At 40.8% G+C, this 17,602-nt stretch overlaps 2 protein-coding genes across 3 annotated transcripts in view; one reads left to right on the top strand and one right to left on the bottom strand.

Annotated features, from left to right (window-relative positions):
* The window catches only part of Als2 (Amyotrophic lateral sclerosis 2), an 85,869-nt gene that overhangs the window by 5,282 nt on the left and 62,985 nt on the right, over window positions 1-17,602 (bottom strand). For both annotated transcript variants that reach the window (XM_075676576.1, XM_075676585.1), the window contains 10 exons: window positions 15,036-15,194; window positions 14,372-14,535; window positions 10,903-11,012; window positions 9,044-9,121; window positions 8,800-8,948; window positions 7,398-7,574; window positions 3,071-3,250; window positions 2,810-2,905; window positions 2,597-2,692; window positions 1,315-1,491 (listed from right to left, as the gene is read on the bottom strand). In XM_075676576.1, the coding sequence (XP_075532691.1) occupies window positions 1,315-1,491; window positions 2,597-2,692; window positions 2,810-2,905; window positions 3,071-3,250; window positions 7,398-7,574; window positions 8,800-8,948; window positions 9,044-9,121; window positions 10,903-11,012; window positions 14,372-14,535; window positions 15,036-15,194 (1,386 nt within the window). The remainder of the gene's footprint in view (window positions 1-1,314; window positions 1,492-2,596; window positions 2,693-2,809; window positions 2,906-3,070; window positions 3,251-7,397; window positions 7,575-8,799; window positions 8,949-9,043; window positions 9,122-10,902; window positions 11,013-14,371; window positions 14,536-15,035; window positions 15,195-17,602) is intronic.
* Window positions 1-17,602, top strand: part of LOC142565974 (uncharacterized) — a 132,608-nt gene that overhangs the window by 108,933 nt on the left and 6,073 nt on the right. The gene's annotated exons all lie outside the window — the stretch shown is intronic.

The following is a 17,602-nucleotide window of genomic DNA, read 5'->3' as shown; positions in this document are numbered from 1 at the left end:
GCACGCAAGACGAAGCATACAGCACACAGCTTCAAGCACACTACTTGTTGAGCACGAGCACACAGCTCAAGAGCATGATCACAGAGCACCCTCTAGCAGCCGACGAACAGCTGCTTATAAACACTCCGTCCTCCCTAGATCCCTAGGTAAAAGAAAACGGCAGTTCACCGCCAATTCGTAGCGTTCACGTCATCAGAGTTGACCCGCCTTTTTGGAGGAGGAAGGCTCACACACACACGTACGCACTGGTTTCACTGCCCCCACCGAGGTGAGATGGGCTTCGCAGAACTTGGGGCTTTCGTTTTGAAAGGCGCGTGGGAAGGTGCCGCTAAATACCTTCCCTCGGGAACTCCCCCGCTCACAGCAGACCAGGTCGGCGGTGGCGAGTTCAGAAACAAAGCCTGGTTCATCAAACTCATCTCAGCCTTCCTGCAACGGAGAGTCGCTGACGCGGCGTATTGTCCTCCTCACACAGTAGACCTAGTGGCGTTGTTCGGCTGGAGAAAGATGGTCGGTTCCTAGAAAACGCCAACCCTGCTGATGCAGCTGGCTGAGAAACTTTGCATGTCGGCACCTCGGCAGGCCATTCCTAACAATCTTTACTCCTAAGCCTTTCCAGTTTAATAGCTTGAATACTTCCAAGCGCACAGTGAATAGCATTGGAGAGATTGTGTCTCCCTGTCTGACCCCTTTCTTTATAGGTATCTCCCTATAAAGTGTCCGCAGGCGTCACGAGAATGGTCTCGTGACGCCTACGACAGAAAGGATGTTCCACGTCCGCCGCCAAGGTCTGTGAGTGGTGGCGCTGGCTAACACTCCCAGGGTTCTACAAGGAAATATAAATACCCAAGAAAGTGGACGGGGAAATGGCGCCGCGGTAGCTCAACTCGCACGCGAAATGCATTGCACGTAAAATGCGAAGGTTGTGGGATCGTTCCCCACCTGCGGCACATTGTTTTTTTTATCCACTTTCATTTCTATTAATTTATCGTTTTTTTATTTCATTTATTAAGCACAAGTAATTTCCCCTATGTTGTCCTTGGTGTCAGTATTTGTTAGCTTCTTATGATATGACTAATAAAAATCGGGCCCCTTGGTTAACCCCCTTTCTTCTAGTTTTTTAAACAATTCTTTGTGGCATAAGTCATATATGACACAAAGGTTGCTTCAGAGATCCTCTAACTTCATGGCCCACCAAGCAGGCAGTCATCTTTGTAGTGTGCTCTAATTACATACTGTTACTTTTATGTTCAAGGCCCTTTAGCACTATTTTGAACACTGGCTTCGGTAACTGATATGACCAAAGGCACATACTCATCCACTCCAAGAAAGGTCATCAAGGCCAAGTCGGACTGCTTGTTCCATTTCAGCAGGCGTTCCCAGTAGTGCCGATCTTCTTGTTCATTGTTGAGAGCGTACAGTGTTGAAAGTGACGGGTACAGTCGAGGCAGAAGGACTGGCTGAATGAGAGTGTTGGGTGTGATGCACTCTCTGGAAAGTACAATGAACACAAGTTTGTGAGCGCAATTTCAAGTACTTTATGTACCTTGAACATTCAAAATTTACATGTAAAATATCAAGTGCCATTTACGACACCAAGAAAGTGAAGAAGTTAAATTACTTTTGTACTATTACTTCTATAACAATCACTTTTCTTGATTTGAACAGAGACCATCACATTTCTCAAGCATGCCCAAAGGCTATTTTCACTGCAGCTTGACTGGCTTTCATTGAATTGAAATCAACTGGGGTTCCTCTTATTTTAGGGCGCTGAAGAATTCCAACAGAGAACCATCAGACATTTACATAACTTGATTACTCGTGTTGCTGTATTTAAGTTACTATTTGGCAATAATTTCGCATGTTACAAATACAGCTGAGCCTGCATATATCAATTTTCAGAGGGATCATAAAATGACATAATATATTGATAATTAAAAACATTCAATACACAGATGTAGCATCGAGTTGAAACCCCACACATATCTATGATTCTGTGTGTTCTCAGAAGACCAAATCTTTAAAGATCGCTCATCCAGGGCTACAAACCATGTTGTTCTTTAGCCGCAGGTCTGTCGCAGTGTATGTTTAGCCATCGCACTATTATAGAATACCATTAACGTTACAAGGCGTGGTGGCAGCATGTTGCTAGTCCAAGCGAAGGTATTGGTACCCAAAGGTTGCACTGCACGTAGTTTTTTTTTCCTATGTGCAACATGCAAAGTCTGTTGCAGCACACGTACCATGGAGCAAGCAGTGCTGCATGTGGTTTTACATCATGTGAACTTGCATGTAGTGGCATAAATATGAATGCTGGCCTCCTAAGCATACAAGGAGCATGAAATGCCTGTGTTTGCATTGCCACAAAACACAATACTAAACACATCATATCCCGGCCACGGCGGCCGCATTTCGATGGGGGCGAAATGCGAAAACACCCGTGTGCTTAGATTTAGGTGCACGTTAAAGAACCCCAGGTGGTCAAAATTTTCGGAGTCCTCCACTACGGCGTGCCTCATAATCAGAAAGTGGTTTTGGCACGTAAAACCCCAAATATTATTATTAAACACATCATGTAATGCAAAAGTAAACCCACCCAGCACCGTCAAAAAAATCGTCTGGGCATTCCATGTCCCCTAACGAGGTCAGAACCAGGGGCTTGTCTGCTTGAGGCAGGTCAGGGAAAAGAATTCTGCAATTTGAACAGAGACCATCACAGAATGAAGTAGGATTATGACTCACACAAGAAAAAAGTGATGTGGTGCACCAATAAAAGCAATAATGGCTGCTCTAAAATAAATTAAATTACCTGACCAACTCATACAGCCTCTGGCAGAATGACCTGACTTCTTCCACAGCATGTACGAGAAGTCGAGGATGGACACCAATGCCACAGTATGTCAGTCTGCCAACAAGGACAGCAAATGAAGCTTACATCACGAAGAAACAAATTGAAATGTGAAGATAACGGGTTTAGTGTAATCATAACTAAATAATGCAAGCACGAGATAAAGCCCAATGGCTGACAATGTAAGAAAAAGAACACAGAATATAATAAAGTGCACCTCACCTGAACACACCCACCAAACCATCTAAAAGATAGCCCAAAGGATGATGGACACAGTCAAACGCACTGGTGAGGTAGTCCTTGATTTCAACATAACGCCCCAGTGTCAATGACCCATGCTTTTTGCTGGTCTGAGGAATGCGCTCAAGGTAGTCTAAGTTTTCTTCGCAGCAGGGTTTTGCTCTGTAATTTAAATAATGCCATTTTTTTTTTACATTTGACCATGCTCAGTGCAATATTCAAAGTGTTCTCATGAAACAGTTTTTTACATATGGCACTGGTAAAATGCATTGCTGTGATCACAATGCCTCTCAATACTCACAAATTATAAAAGTCATGAATTGGATAACTTTTTCCTAATTGCAATGATGATAGACTGCTTACAATAATTCACTGACTCATTTTAATGCCTCGGAGTAATGCCAGGGCTACAAGACACACCATAGACAAGGGCCCGTCATTTTTACTACATTGGGTTCCTTAATGTACAATTAAGTGAACTATAGGACGATTTTTGTATTCCACCTCCCCATCAGAATATTGCCACTGCAGGCAGGAATCCAGCCCACAACCTCATACCCACCAGCAGAGCACAAAAGCTGCTGAGCCACCAGAGATAAAGTAATTGAATACTGGTTTTACATTTTGTACCTGACTTTTTTAATCAACAACACTCTATCAAATATATCTCTATCCTATTTCATTATTTTGTGTCAGAAACAGCTGTAGATGGCATTACTTATTAAGCAAATTTATTATGCAGATATCAGGCTCTAAAAGAAAGTCTGAAGTCAAGGATCATAAAATTGATATAACTAAAGTGCTTCATCTGCCTACTTGGTACCCTGCTTTTCTTAAAAATTCCTAAAGCACTATAAGATTAAGCAGAAAATGCCCTAATAAATCCCAAAAATAAAATAAAAACCAGAGTGAAAGGTTTCCAGACTGCACTGTGCTATTACATGAGCACTGATTCGAGACAGTTTTATACCAGGCTATCACACAACATCAGATGTTAACAGTTTAAAAATTATGTGTTGAAAATATAGACTCTATGTAAATTGCATTAGTCTATTAGCCTAGACATACTATTTGGTGACCATGCGCAGGTGGACACACGCACACACACATGCACACACACACGTACACACACAGTTGACTTCCATTAACTCGACCTTGATGTGGCCAATGAAACTGGTCGAATAATCTGGTGGATGGAGTTACAGAAGAGGTAAAAAAAACACACACACACAAACACCTCTGTTTCATTTGGCAGTGTTTACCTAATTTTAACATGCCACAAAATCCAACGCACACACAGCACTAAGTTCTTATGGGTTCAAAGTAGACAACTAAAGTAGAAAGGGCATTACAGCTCTTAATGATATTAGAGCTCCTAAGCAAAATATAAATCTAATGCCAACTTGATATTTTAACCAGAAAAATGTAGCATGCCTCCGGCTTTGGTAATAGAAAAAAATGAAACCAGTACACAGAATGAAAATTTACTCACACTTAATGTCCATCATCATCATTTTCAGAACCCACTTTATCTCTTTCTATGAACCACAATGTGTGTATGTGTGTGTGTGTGTGTGCGCGTGCGTGCGTGCAACAATCGCAAATGGAATGGTGGCCCAAGCCTAGACTAACCACTTCCCAACAACAATACGGGATGACAACAGTACCTTCATTCTCCCTCTACTCCTCATATTTTGCCCCTTGTGACTTATATCCAAGAGTAAAATTTAAAGTTCAAAGCTAACCATTTTCAAAATGTGGAGGGGATAAGAAAACAATGGAAGCACCGATGGTTGTCAGTTTGCAAGAGTTGCTGAACAGTTGTGAACAATGAATAAAATGGTGGGACAAGTTCATTGCATCCTAGAGAGAGCCTATTAAAGGCGATTGATGGTTTAGAACGTTCGAAGAAACATACAAACTTAAAAAAAGAATTATTGTTACTTTTGGGTCCCCATTCAGCCAGCGACCAGCCAGGGGGGGAGGCGGAGGCCCCCCACCACTAACATTTACGGTGTGTGTGGGGGGGGGGGGGCAGCTCCCCTCACTTGACGCTCAGCATTACATGGGCACACACATGTACATATATACATATATATAGCCTATGTATATATGCATGGGAGCACCCCCTTAAGCAAAGAGAGACTTTAAAGGGACCCTGTAACGATTTGGTATAAACGTACTGAGTCATTTGGGTAGGTCCATCCGATAATTAAGTGATGCATTTAAGTGCTCTACACAAAGCATGTAATTTATTATAAGGTTTTAAAAATGTGCATCATTACTGATCGCAGCGGTGCAGCTCCCCTGAGTTTTCAGCTGCCGCCTCCCAATTGATTTAGTCAGCCCAATTGACATCAGTTGGGCGAACTACCTGATTGGCTACATAAGTCGCGTCATCGATAATTTTTCCAACTTTATTGTGAACAAAAATTGTTTGCAATAGTTGGAATGTTGTATAATTTGTTACTATAAAAAAAAGTAACAGAAAGAGAACACACAATGACAATTTATCAATAAACTCAAGCACTTCCGCCACACAGCAAGTGTCTGCTTGTGATAACAGCATTCTCTGTTGACAACAACAACAACAACAACAAAAAAAAAAGACGCACACATGTTTGTATGTATGCCTTTTTTTGGCTGTTTTTTTTTCTTAATGCAATACACCAACTAGCCAAACAACGTGCTTAACATTCTCCATGTTGACGTGAGCTGCACAGTCAGTGTTGGTCTCGAGCTTTGGGGCCGTGCAAGCTAAGACTCTCGTCATGCCGAAGCTTGGGCAAAAACTGGGTGCTCAGCAGGTAGGGCGGCAATGAATTTATTTAGGTCCTGAGGAGCGACTCTGAAACCCCTGGTTCATGACGCTCGACTTTTCGCTACCATTACCTCTGTTACTGAAAAGTGTCACCTAATGACAGTGATGAGAATGACACGGAAAGCGACAACACGGGCGATTCAGGCCAGAAAGTGGCAAAAGCTGCGTGTTACGTCAGCCTCATGCAGGTGTTTGCTGAGAAGAGGGGACTGGCGGAAAAGCTGGCTTGCAGCTTAAGGGAGTTTGAGGCCACTGTCGTCACTCCTAGGCCATAGCGGCATCAAACGAAAATAACAGACTTTTGTCGTGCGAAATGAATCAATACTGCATGTTTTTTGCCCTTTCATGACACTCTGTCGGAGTTCCATTTTTGACAGGTAAGTGGGCAACCTTACGCTATTTTGGTTAAGCAGTACTACCATTTAGTACATACTTTCTCCAAGCTCCAGCCAACTACGGTTTAACAACGTTCACTGTATTTCTGTCTCTGGTATTAATGAACTAATTTTAAAAATTCTTGCGGTAAACAGTAAAGAGGGCATGTAACAACTTCCAGCGTATAAAGAAAATTTGCTATGTGGCCTTGTGAGGGGCTCTTTAACCCTTTATGGACGAGTGTTGTCTACAGGCAACATACCAGAATTTTGTTTTTTCTTGGGGAGTTTTGGCACTGAGCACGAACTTTCTGGCTAAATGTCTTCGGCCAACACTGAGCGACAAGCAACATGTGTCATTTGCTGGTTTAGAACACGAACACAGGACGAGGAAGAAGTTTGGCACGCCAATCCCTTTCTCTTAGAAGCACGGTCAGGGGGAAAGACCATGCAAGATCTCCGGCTGCAATGGTATCACACATGATGTAAAGCAAATGAAATGTGCACTTATAAGTTACATGTGATGACAGCTGTCTGTACAAATTTCAAATGAAGTCATAGGTGGCTTGGGGTGTAGCCCATTTTCAGTTTTCTGCCTGGTGTTTCACCCTATTGCTGAAAAAGTTTCAGCAGCAAAGTATTTTTTTCTTTTCTTTGAATATGCTTATTCTCTATGTGTTTTGCACATTTAGATTGAAAGTAAACTTTTTCTGGCATTTATGTGTCTAGTCCATAAAGGCTTAATGTGCATGCAATGCATAGTAGATGGGTGTTTTTGCATTCCACCTCCATCAGAATGCGGCTGTAACGGCAGGGATAGCACCTGTGACCTTGAGCTCCGCAGCACAATGCCAAAGCTGCAGAGTTACCACGGCAAGTTCATACATGATTTCTGTACCACAAATAAAGCAAATAAATTTCCTACTTTCTGTTTTCAAACCTTGTCACATCTCAGGCTTGTTCACATATTCTATTAGCATGCCAGTACAAAATGCTAATCATGACCTGAAAGGCTGCATATAGTTTTGCAGCACAAAAGCATGCTAAGAGTTCAAAAACATACAAAAAAAAGGATGCACATCTACAGGCAGAAGTTGAATAAATGTTCTCATACTGCTTTTTCGTGTGGCTCTGCCTTTTTCTGTTGCTGATGGCAATAGCAATGGCGTCCCATGCGTGCTTATTGTCTTGAGTGTCGGAGACCCCCTGAATTCCAAGCATGTCTCGGCAATGGTCAAAGATGTCCCTCCATTTGTCGGACGCCGGCACACTCATTGATGGAGATCCAGTGCTAATTAAAAGAAAAAGAAATGCCAGGCTTTCATTTTTTTGTCTACGCTGCTAATGCAATAATTTAATTAATATTTGGGGTTTTACGTGCCAAAACCACTTTCTGATTATGAGGCACGCCGTAGTGGAGGACTCCGGAAATTTTGACCACCTGGGGTTCTTTAACGTGCACCTAAATCTAAGCACACGGGTGTTTTCGCATTTCGCCCCCATCGAAATGCGGCCGCCGTGGCCGGGATGCGATCCCGCGACCTCGTGCTCAGCAGCCCAACACCATAGCCACTGAGCAACCACGGCGGGTAACGCTGCTAATGCAAACAACAATAAAGCAGTGCAGCGCTGAGGTTTGAGGCATAATTTGATACTTTTGTTACCTCACACAGGCAGCTGCAATTAAACTACAGTAAGAACTCAATAAGCACAGCGTTATAGGAACACTAAAGAGAAAAATTGTTCGAGCTTTATTAGTGAGTTACCCTACTACAATTCGTAAAAATCCACTCTTGCCATGACAGGAGGCTTGGTAAGCCAGCAAAGGCACAATAATGAAAGGTGGGTGGCGATGCCACCATGAAGTTCCCGCACTGGCTGGCCATAATGTTTTGGATTTTGACGGCACCTACTCGAGCGCAGTTAACTTTTTATTAGTAAAGATGGACTACATTGAATTCTGAAGAAGCCAAAGACTGAATTTTGTAAATTTTGAGTACTTTTACCGTGCAGCTATGGCCTACATATGAAGAATATACACTGAAATATCTGACACCACACCAACAAACCAGTGCTGGTGTTTCGGCACAAAATTAAAAATAAAGAACTTTGACCTTCATTTTCTCTTCTGATAACCAACCTGCTTTCACAAAATTACTGAAGATAGAGTTTTGAAAGAATATTTCATCAGTATAAACTGATTTAGTGACTCTCTTTGGTGTCCCTTTCAGACATATTAACTTCATTTTACTAATGTTGTCAAGTTGCTGAGTGCATGCATCTTCGTCCTATAAGTGACACAGAAGCATCTGTCCTTATTAGCATTCCTATTACAATCACACACACAGCGACTCCAAGGTGAGTTCAGCTACTTATTGTGTTGAGGTAAAAAAAAATGCCACTGATATAAAGAAGATGGTAGTACACATATGAAATCACACACACACACACAAACAAACAAACAAACAAAAGCAGTGCAACATTCATGCAATCCAAAGCATGTCCAAAATGCTCACTTGTCCCGATGGATGAGCGAATCAACATCAGAAGTGCTTTGCTCATCAGCAACTGCCTTTTGATATATGCCTGATATTTTGATGCCTTCACTCCACACGCCACAAAAGTTGCCTTGGATAGTGTCCCCATTTGACAAACTCAGGACACCCTAAACAAAGTGAAATAGAAAACAAAACACATGCTGCAATCTTGGAAACTACAAGACTTCTTTGTAAGCGCATAAAATCTCATAAAGAAACCTACTCTGCCATTTAATGAACCACCAGCACCAAGTTCTCCTTTGAAGACAGTGTTGTCTTGAAACATCATAGTGCCGTAACCCTGTAAATAATACAAGTGATGCATATGCATGATACCGTACAGTAGGGTCCTGCCATAAAAAAGAAAGGCCCTTAAATTAACAAAATTAAAAGCATTGTCAAGCATTTAAAACCTTAAGACACAGTGTGCAATGAACTCTTTTATATCATTTCAATTTCTTTACTTTCTTTGGATATACAAGCAAAAACGTATTTCCAAATCAATTTTACATTCAAGTCCTAAATAGACCTCTTTGTTATTCGTGCTCACATAATTTCATCAGGTATTCATGTGCAGATGTAAACAAAAGTTGAAGTGTGCAGTTGGCACGGCAAATGCATCACTGTGCCAGCCATCAGCTCAGCGCCTTGTAAATGCTGCACTTCATTCTTTGTGGCCAAAGGAATGCTCAGAAACAAGTAAACAGAAAAAGGTGTGAGCTTCCGTGAGCTGTAAATAAAAGCCTAAACTATATAGCTTGCCATAGCCTCATCTACATAATTTGTATATGTAATGTGTTCGCTTTTGCCTACTTGCGAAAATAACTCCCATGTTAGCAGGAAAAAAATAAAACCTTTTGCACATGTTTGCTAATCTATTTTATGTTCAACAATAGTTACTGTAACATCAGTATTTATATTATTTGCCTTGGATAACACACGTGGCATTGATAGCCCCGTATGTTAACAAATGGACCACTGCTACAACGCTTGAAAGGGTTCTGGGGTCCTGCCTGTATAAAGACGTTATATATATGTAAGAAACAAAAAAGATTGATTGATTGATTGATTGATTGATTGATTGATTGATTGATTGATTGATTGATTATAACAGACTTCACTGTCCAATGCCACAACAGTTGTGAATTAATAATTTTGTGACAAAAAAGATATATCAAGCATTGCTTACATCACTTAACAACAGCTGCGTTCCCTTTCACAAGTATACGCTTTCAACGTCCTTTAACATAAGCAAACTTGTAATATGCTGTAAATCTTCCAAGATTTTCAGCTCACACTGGGGCCTTGTAGTAGTTACACTTCATGGAGGAAGTAAGTGCTTTATTCAGCATCATTTGTATAGTTATGTGCACAGAATTATAACTAGAGAAGTTGAACTACGTAATTATTTTTTAAATAACTGCTAAAATGTGATTCAGAAATGTTCTGTAAGTGCCAGTTAAGAGAATTTTTGTTGAAAACTAACAAGTTATCTCATTACTAAAACATGTAAATATTAGAATAAACCTGACAAACGAATGCAAAGTATCTAGTTAGAAGTGTAACATTCTTAACACCAAAATTTCACTCTTTCCCTCTGTCTACATGTACATGTAAATTGTACACATATATATGCACAGTTTTAAATGCAATTGTGGTTATTCATATCACTTGATGAGTCTAGCCTACGGAGTGAACAAAAAGAATAAATGAGAATTCTGTACACTACAAAGGGCTGGTGTAAGGATTACTGTTGCAGGAGCCAGATTTGAATTGCTGAACCCTAGCTTCCAAGTAGGATGTTTAGACAATGAAGGCACAAGGTCCTAGACAATGGTATTATAGCCTAAGGCAAGAAGGGGCCTATGTGGAAAGGGCAGCACATTCAAAAGCATGTGAGACACATGGTACACCTCATCCCCATGCCAACAAATCCCCATCTTCTAAGATATAAATTGATCTATTAGTAGAAAACTGCACCAGGAATTGTAAAAATCATTCCTGATGCAGTTTTCATGCAAGCATGCATGCCTCCCCCCCCCCCCCTCTTACACACACATGCTACAGACAGAGGTTACTTACACTGAGATTGTTGTTCACAAAGTTGCCCTCATAATAGATGTCATCGAGGGTAACCATGATTCCGTTGCCATGGCGACAATCATCCTGCCACATGCCCATGTATTTCTCACCTGCAGAAAGTCACCTCAGTATAGCGTAATGATAAAAGCCCTTTTCCAAAGCAGTGGTTTGAATTTCAAAGGGTCATTAAACAACGCTTGGTAAAAAATTATGCATTTAACTGGTGCCTCTTACTTACTCCCAAACAACATTTTGTACACAACAGCATCGTCCCTTCCTCACTCACACTCACCACAATGCATACTTAGTCTCTGCAGGCCTTTGGGGAGGCAGACACACACACACGTAAGAGCCTTCATGTTATAGCACCTGAACGCTATACAGTTTATAAATGACCATCTGTGAACACCCAAGATTTTCCTATTGAAATAAATATTAATATATTTAGGGAAAAAAATAAAGATTCAAATGTCATATTGAATGACTGTTTTAGGCTTGTAGCGCAGCTCAGAAAGAGCAAAAAAGGAAGGAGGTAGGGGTAATCAAAGGGAACGGAAAACAGAGTGAGTGCTAACTTCCAACTGATGGTTTATTTCATGACACAAGACTACTTATACACTCGGCAAACCATGTGACATCAAAAGATTACAAAGAACCAAGCAACAAAACCGATAGTAACCAAGTGGCAACATATTCAGACACCCTGTGGCTGCAGTCGGAGATACGCCAATTCATTGCTTGATAATGATAATGAGGGTGAGCTTACACATGCATGGCCCAGACCAATGATAGCCTTTGCTTCGATGATTTCTCTTGTGAGCTGATTACGACTATGACCTAGAATGACGCATTCCTCTAAGACAGGTTCGCAACCACACGTTTTTCAGTGCTGCGCAAGAATAACAATAACGAGCCCCTAACAAGCTCATGAGGATTTGCAAGCTCACTAATCTGAATAAGGTAGCTCCTCTTTCCTGTGATAAGAACCACAAAAATAAGTTCATTATTTGCGCACATTGTGTTGTTTATTGTTTTCCACTCAAGTGTGGAAAACGTTACGTTGGTCAAACTGGCTGATGTCTGAATGACAGGCTGCGCGAACATGGTTACAATGCCAGGAATTGTATTACAGCTGGGGGGTTTCTTGTGCAGAACTGCAAAACGTGTGGTTGCGAACCTGTCTTAGAGGAATGCGTCATTCTAGGTCACTGTAAAACGTTAGACTGATTGCACACTAATGTAATACTGAAAATCATAGCCCACATTGCAACCACCAACACCACATACCAAATCAACTTAGTAGCATAAACAAGTTGAGCTCGATCAACAAAACAAAACTTCACATAAATCCATGGTAATAAATAGGCATCCTTAAAATGAAGCAGCCTTGATTAAGTCAGAGCAAGTTATCCTGCACAAAAATTGCAGCACATTCTTGTTCAATTACCGCTCCCTATGTTCAGCAACAATTTCTCCAGCAGCAGGTAAAAATCTTCCACATGTAATGGAGATTTCATGAAAAGTGAAGTACATCTTACAAGTTTTGTTTAACAGTGGGCAGCTGAAGCAGCCAGAAGATGGCCGTCACATCCATGACATACTCTAATGTGGCTATAACAGAATATTCATCAAACAAACCAAACATCAAATCCCTGAATTTAATATTTTGATAATTAAAAGCATCAAATCTTCAATTGAAATTTTGAATACTTGCACATCCATACGCATAACACAATTAGAAGACTAAAAATATAAATTTTGTTATCCTGGAATCCAAACTTAGTTTGTACAGAAACAAGCTGGCGATGGCATAACAGAGATTTACAGTGCAAATGGTCAGTCTTTGCATGTCATATACCACAAAGTGAATGCAGTGCTACATACATTCTAATGGGAAGTATGCTGATGTAATTCCTACTTCAGTCAAGAATTTTTCTTACAGCCCCCCCCCCCTCTATATATTATGAACCTATTACAGTCATGAAGATTTAATCTTTTTACAGTTGTTCCAGTCAGGAACTATTTTTTTACGTTTTGAATGCTACAGAGAAGGAGCACTTGTGTGAACAGGCATGTGGTGATTTATTTAAGAAATTTTTTTGTAATTTCTGAAGCTCTTGTACAGTGGTACAGCCTCCAGCCAGCATCATGTTGGGGATAACCACCGAAACCATTTTATATAGGGTCCTCATCATCACTTTCTTTTTTAAGTGTGCTCATTCAAGGACATTTGCTAGTCATCTAAAGGCAGGATATTTTCTTAGCTTCTTGGAACTAAGATCATTTTCAAGTTGCAACGCGCTATTGAGCTCGAGGTTGCGAGTTTGATCCAAGCCGCGGCGGCCACATTTAGATGGAGGGGAAATGCAAAAGCGCACATGTACTTAGATTTGGGTGCATGTTGAAGAACCCCAGGTGGCCAAAACTAAATTTCCCTTTAATTAAATTGTTCCAAACCAGGCAGACATCTTCTGAATGTTTACCTTTGATCCACTATTTCATGCCTCATAATTAGATTGTGGTTTGGCATGCAAAACCCCAAAATGTAATCGAATATTTTTTGAGATTCACTTAACAAATGCAAGCTCTTTCTGTAAAAGGTATGGAGAGATAATTTCACCATCCACACGCTGTTTTGTGCCACGAAAAGTGCATACAAATTTCTTCAAGACTGCTAAAATGCAACGTTTTCATACACAGACACAGCAAAGAAACGAAATTATGATAAAGTTTCTAACAGATGCGGCAACCAACGCAAAGAAAAGGCAGTGTGCACAAGCATGCACATGTGTCAGGTACTACCTGACATCTGACTGGAAATTATATTTTCACGTGTTTAGGGCAGTGACAGGGCAAGAGGGGGGGGGGGGGGTCACGCGATTACAAAGGGGGTTAGCAGACTGCACCCTCCCTAAATAAAGATCACAGGTCTAAGAACAGCACAGCAGCAAAGACAAATATAATAAAATGAAGGCAACTACCTTTCAAGGAACTATAAGCTATTTCGAAAGGACTCATAATGGGGAAAATCTCAAATTACCATTTGCAGACAATTTCTTGTACTAAGTGTAGACAATGTTGTTGTACTAAGTGGCTTTGTGGTGCAAAAGGGCCACATTTGTTCTTTTCGCTCATGGCAACTTCAAACTTTCAGCTGCTTTATTCTTTTATTTTTTTCTCCCACATTGTATCTGGAACAGCATTCTTAGCTTCTGCGGAGTTTCTTTCAATCAATGGTTCCAGTGCTTATTACCCCGATGTGACAGCACCAAAGCCAATACCACAAACGGTAATTTACAATGTTGGCAGCACAGCAAGAGAGTAAGCAAAAGTTCCTGTTTGCATTTGCACCTGATGAATGTGACAAAAATGCAGTCTTTGGCCATGATTACGACTAAGTGGTCTACACACAGTGCTCTTGAAAAATATCCTAATCGTATAACGACTCTTTAAAGGGACACATACATACCTTCCTTTTCATTGTCAAGTACTCCATAGCCATGGCGCTTGTTCTGCAGCCATTGGCCAATGTATATGCTCGAAGAAGACAGAAACCTGCCTTCCTTGAGGATGCCATGACCATCTCTCAAACCATCTTTAAAGAATCCCTCATAGAGGTTACCGTTGGGGTACCTGAAAAAAGTTCACTACAGACTTGCTTCACAACCAAAGTAATATAAAAAAATGGTTCACAGTGGCACATTTCTTCCACTTTCTTCACCTTTTCCTTCTTTATTATGATTATGCAAGAAAGTGTAAAATTATTCCCTCATGTAAAACATTAAGCACTCTGATTCTTCTGTTTTCCATGGTTCCTGTGCCTGTCGGTTCCCACTGTAGTTATTTGAGCTAATGAATCTCATATATATTAAATTATTTAAATAATTATGAAAAACAAATGATTCTGGCTACTAAACATGTCTACAAGGAACAATTACAACATATTATATAATGACAACTCTATCAAAATAACTTAAAGCTTAATTTCCAATACAATACAATAATTTGTACAAAGTAGTCCTTATGGTTTCCATACAAGTGATAGAAAATGAAAGGTGGCACGAAGGTCTTTCATAACAGAGCAATACAGCTGAAGCACTCAAGGCACACCAAAAAACAATAAACAGACGAACCTGGCACTCCCAAGCCCATGAAGCTTTCCATTCTTCCAGGTGCCCCGAAATACTGTGTCCCCTCCATTTCCAGGAACAATGTATTCACCTTCACCATGCTGCAAGTTATTCTTGAACCGGCCCGTGTACTTGCGACCATCAGGCCACGTCAGTTTTCCGCTAAAAGTCAAGCCCACATAACATACCAGATAAGGAAAGTGGGAGCCTTACTTACCTAATACAACACAACAAGAGGTCAATCCAACACGATCTATATATGCTACACAAGAACAATCAACCAACCTTGAGGGCCAACAAAAAATAAATCATGTATCAACAAAAAAGCCACTAATTCTTTATAAGTTAAACCTCGACGTAACTAAGTCCGTAAAATTGGCAATTTGCTTCGCTATATTGAAATTTTGTTGTATTGAAATGAGACCTTTTATGCAAATAAGTACAGTCACTGATTGATTTTTCTTACATGAAAAGGGGCTGCAGAATTTTCCGAATTACCAGGCAATAAAAAAACAAAACAAATTTGAATGAGAAAACAATTCATTTTCATAAATTTGGGAGTCGGCGACGAATGATACGGTTTCATGCCACATGTTTCATGCCACATATGTCGACGATATCTTCACATCGGCGGTATGGATCAAGTGAAGCCAGCCATTCTTTCGCGTGCACTCCGCCCCTGCAGCTGATAGCGTCGCCCGCACTGGGACGACGCTATCAGGGAAAGCGCCGGCAGTGGGGAGGGAATGCTTGTCTGCCTCTCGCTCCAAGAGGTCACCAAAACTCGAGATTATGCAACCTCCAATACTAAACGCGCAGGAAGACGGCTTACATGGTGCCATGCGGTGTAGGCATGGCCACTCTTCGCACACGTGGCAGATCACTTCTAAAGCAGGGTGCGCGGCTGTGTATGCACTCAGCCGTGCTTACGGCCATGCTCAACGTCGGCTGAGACACGCGCCAGAAATCGAGACGCACGCCCAACTAAGCCTCAGCTCCGCCCCCTCACCCATACTTGATCGCGTTACCGTAAGCTCCCTCTCCTCCCTCTTTCCCTTTGCTTAAGCGGGAAGGTGTTGCTTGTGAAGCCACCATCTTTCTTGTCTCACCCTCGCACACTTTCACTTGCATCTGCCCAGTGGGCGAGGTGCGATAGGATCTTATTGTAGTTGGACTTGATACGGAACATGATGCGGCTCCATTTTGGTGGTCACTTTTGTCGGGCAGTGGTGCGTGATTTGAGAGGTGCATTTGCAAGCAGCCGCTTGCAATTCAGGCATTTGGCCATCTGCATCCGCGGAAGTTTCCATTTATTGTCCCGACATTCCTTTGCGGTGGCAGTGAAATTTCGTTATATTGAAATGGCACACAAACTCATTTCGTTACATTGAGGTTCTAAATTCATGGTGTTCTATGGACAACAGGTTATCAAAAGTTAAATACTGTGTTTTACCGAGAATTTTGTTATGTTGAAGTTTGTTATATCGAGGTTTAACTGTATTACGATTGAGGACTATAATAAATCCATGTGTGCCACAACTGTCTTGATGCATGCCCAGCTGTTGTGTTTTCAACTGATTATATTGACCTCGTGTTATACCAGCTTAAGTAGCAAAGAATCCTTGCGTCTTGCTTAAAATCATATCCTCATCACTCGCCCTTATTTTTCATAGTCCAATATAAAACTTACCAAAGGTGTTCAACAGTGATTGTAATGAAACTACACAGCCACTCCAAGCATTAAAAAGAATTTAGAAAAAAGAAGCCTTAACATTACAATCCTAACACAAGGAAATTAAATCAAGAACAGCTTTAACAAGATACTATTCTTGCAGAACTCTGTGCATTTCTTCAGTGGACGAAATATACTTTTAGCAGAGAAAATAAAAGCCAAACTGCTTTCATTTGATTTCACACCAAAACCATGTCCCCAATGACATCACTGTGATCTGATGCATTTCACAATACTTTCACATAATTGGGCCTCTAAAGTCCACAGAAGTTTCTGCGTTCATTTTGGTGCTCACCAAGGCCCCTTTTAACTGAGGAAAGCAGCTCATTTTTATTCATGACCATGCACAACAATGAAATGCAAATAGCAAAGATATTGAAAAGTTTGGACCTTAGACTTCGGTTATGAGCACACGCCTACAATGGATACCGAGAGAATAACGGTAATTTAATTAACTGGCAGTAATTTATTTCACAGCTATATTTGCTAGGAAAGCATTTTCATAACAACGAAAGATGCCTCCTCAAAATCAATGCAGCTTGCTTTATTCTTGGGACTCCACAAAATGTTAAGTTTGGGGTTATGGTCACACACTGTAATACAAGTAGCACCACTAGCAAGCAATAAGAACAAGTCGAGTATAGCAAACCAGTATGTCTTTATATCCAAAGTCTGCAACTGCTACAAACTTATGCTTGCACTTATTTCAGAGACTAAAAATTTGTGCGTAGATAATGCTTAATGTTTTGTCAAAAAAAAGAAAGAGATAATTGTGAAAGCTACCTGAAGTTTTTAGCATGCATAGAAGACTTCAAACATTTTGCAATCAGCAAAATGT

Source organism: Dermacentor variabilis, chromosome 1, assembly GCF_050947875.1.
Source record: "Dermacentor variabilis isolate Ectoservices chromosome 1, ASM5094787v1, whole genome shotgun sequence".
NCBI classification, from domain to species: Eukaryota; Metazoa; Arthropoda; class Arachnida; order Ixodida; family Ixodidae; genus Dermacentor; species Dermacentor variabilis.
Note: the sequence above shows the minus strand (reverse complement) of the source record. Positions and strands in the feature narration are given on the sequence as shown.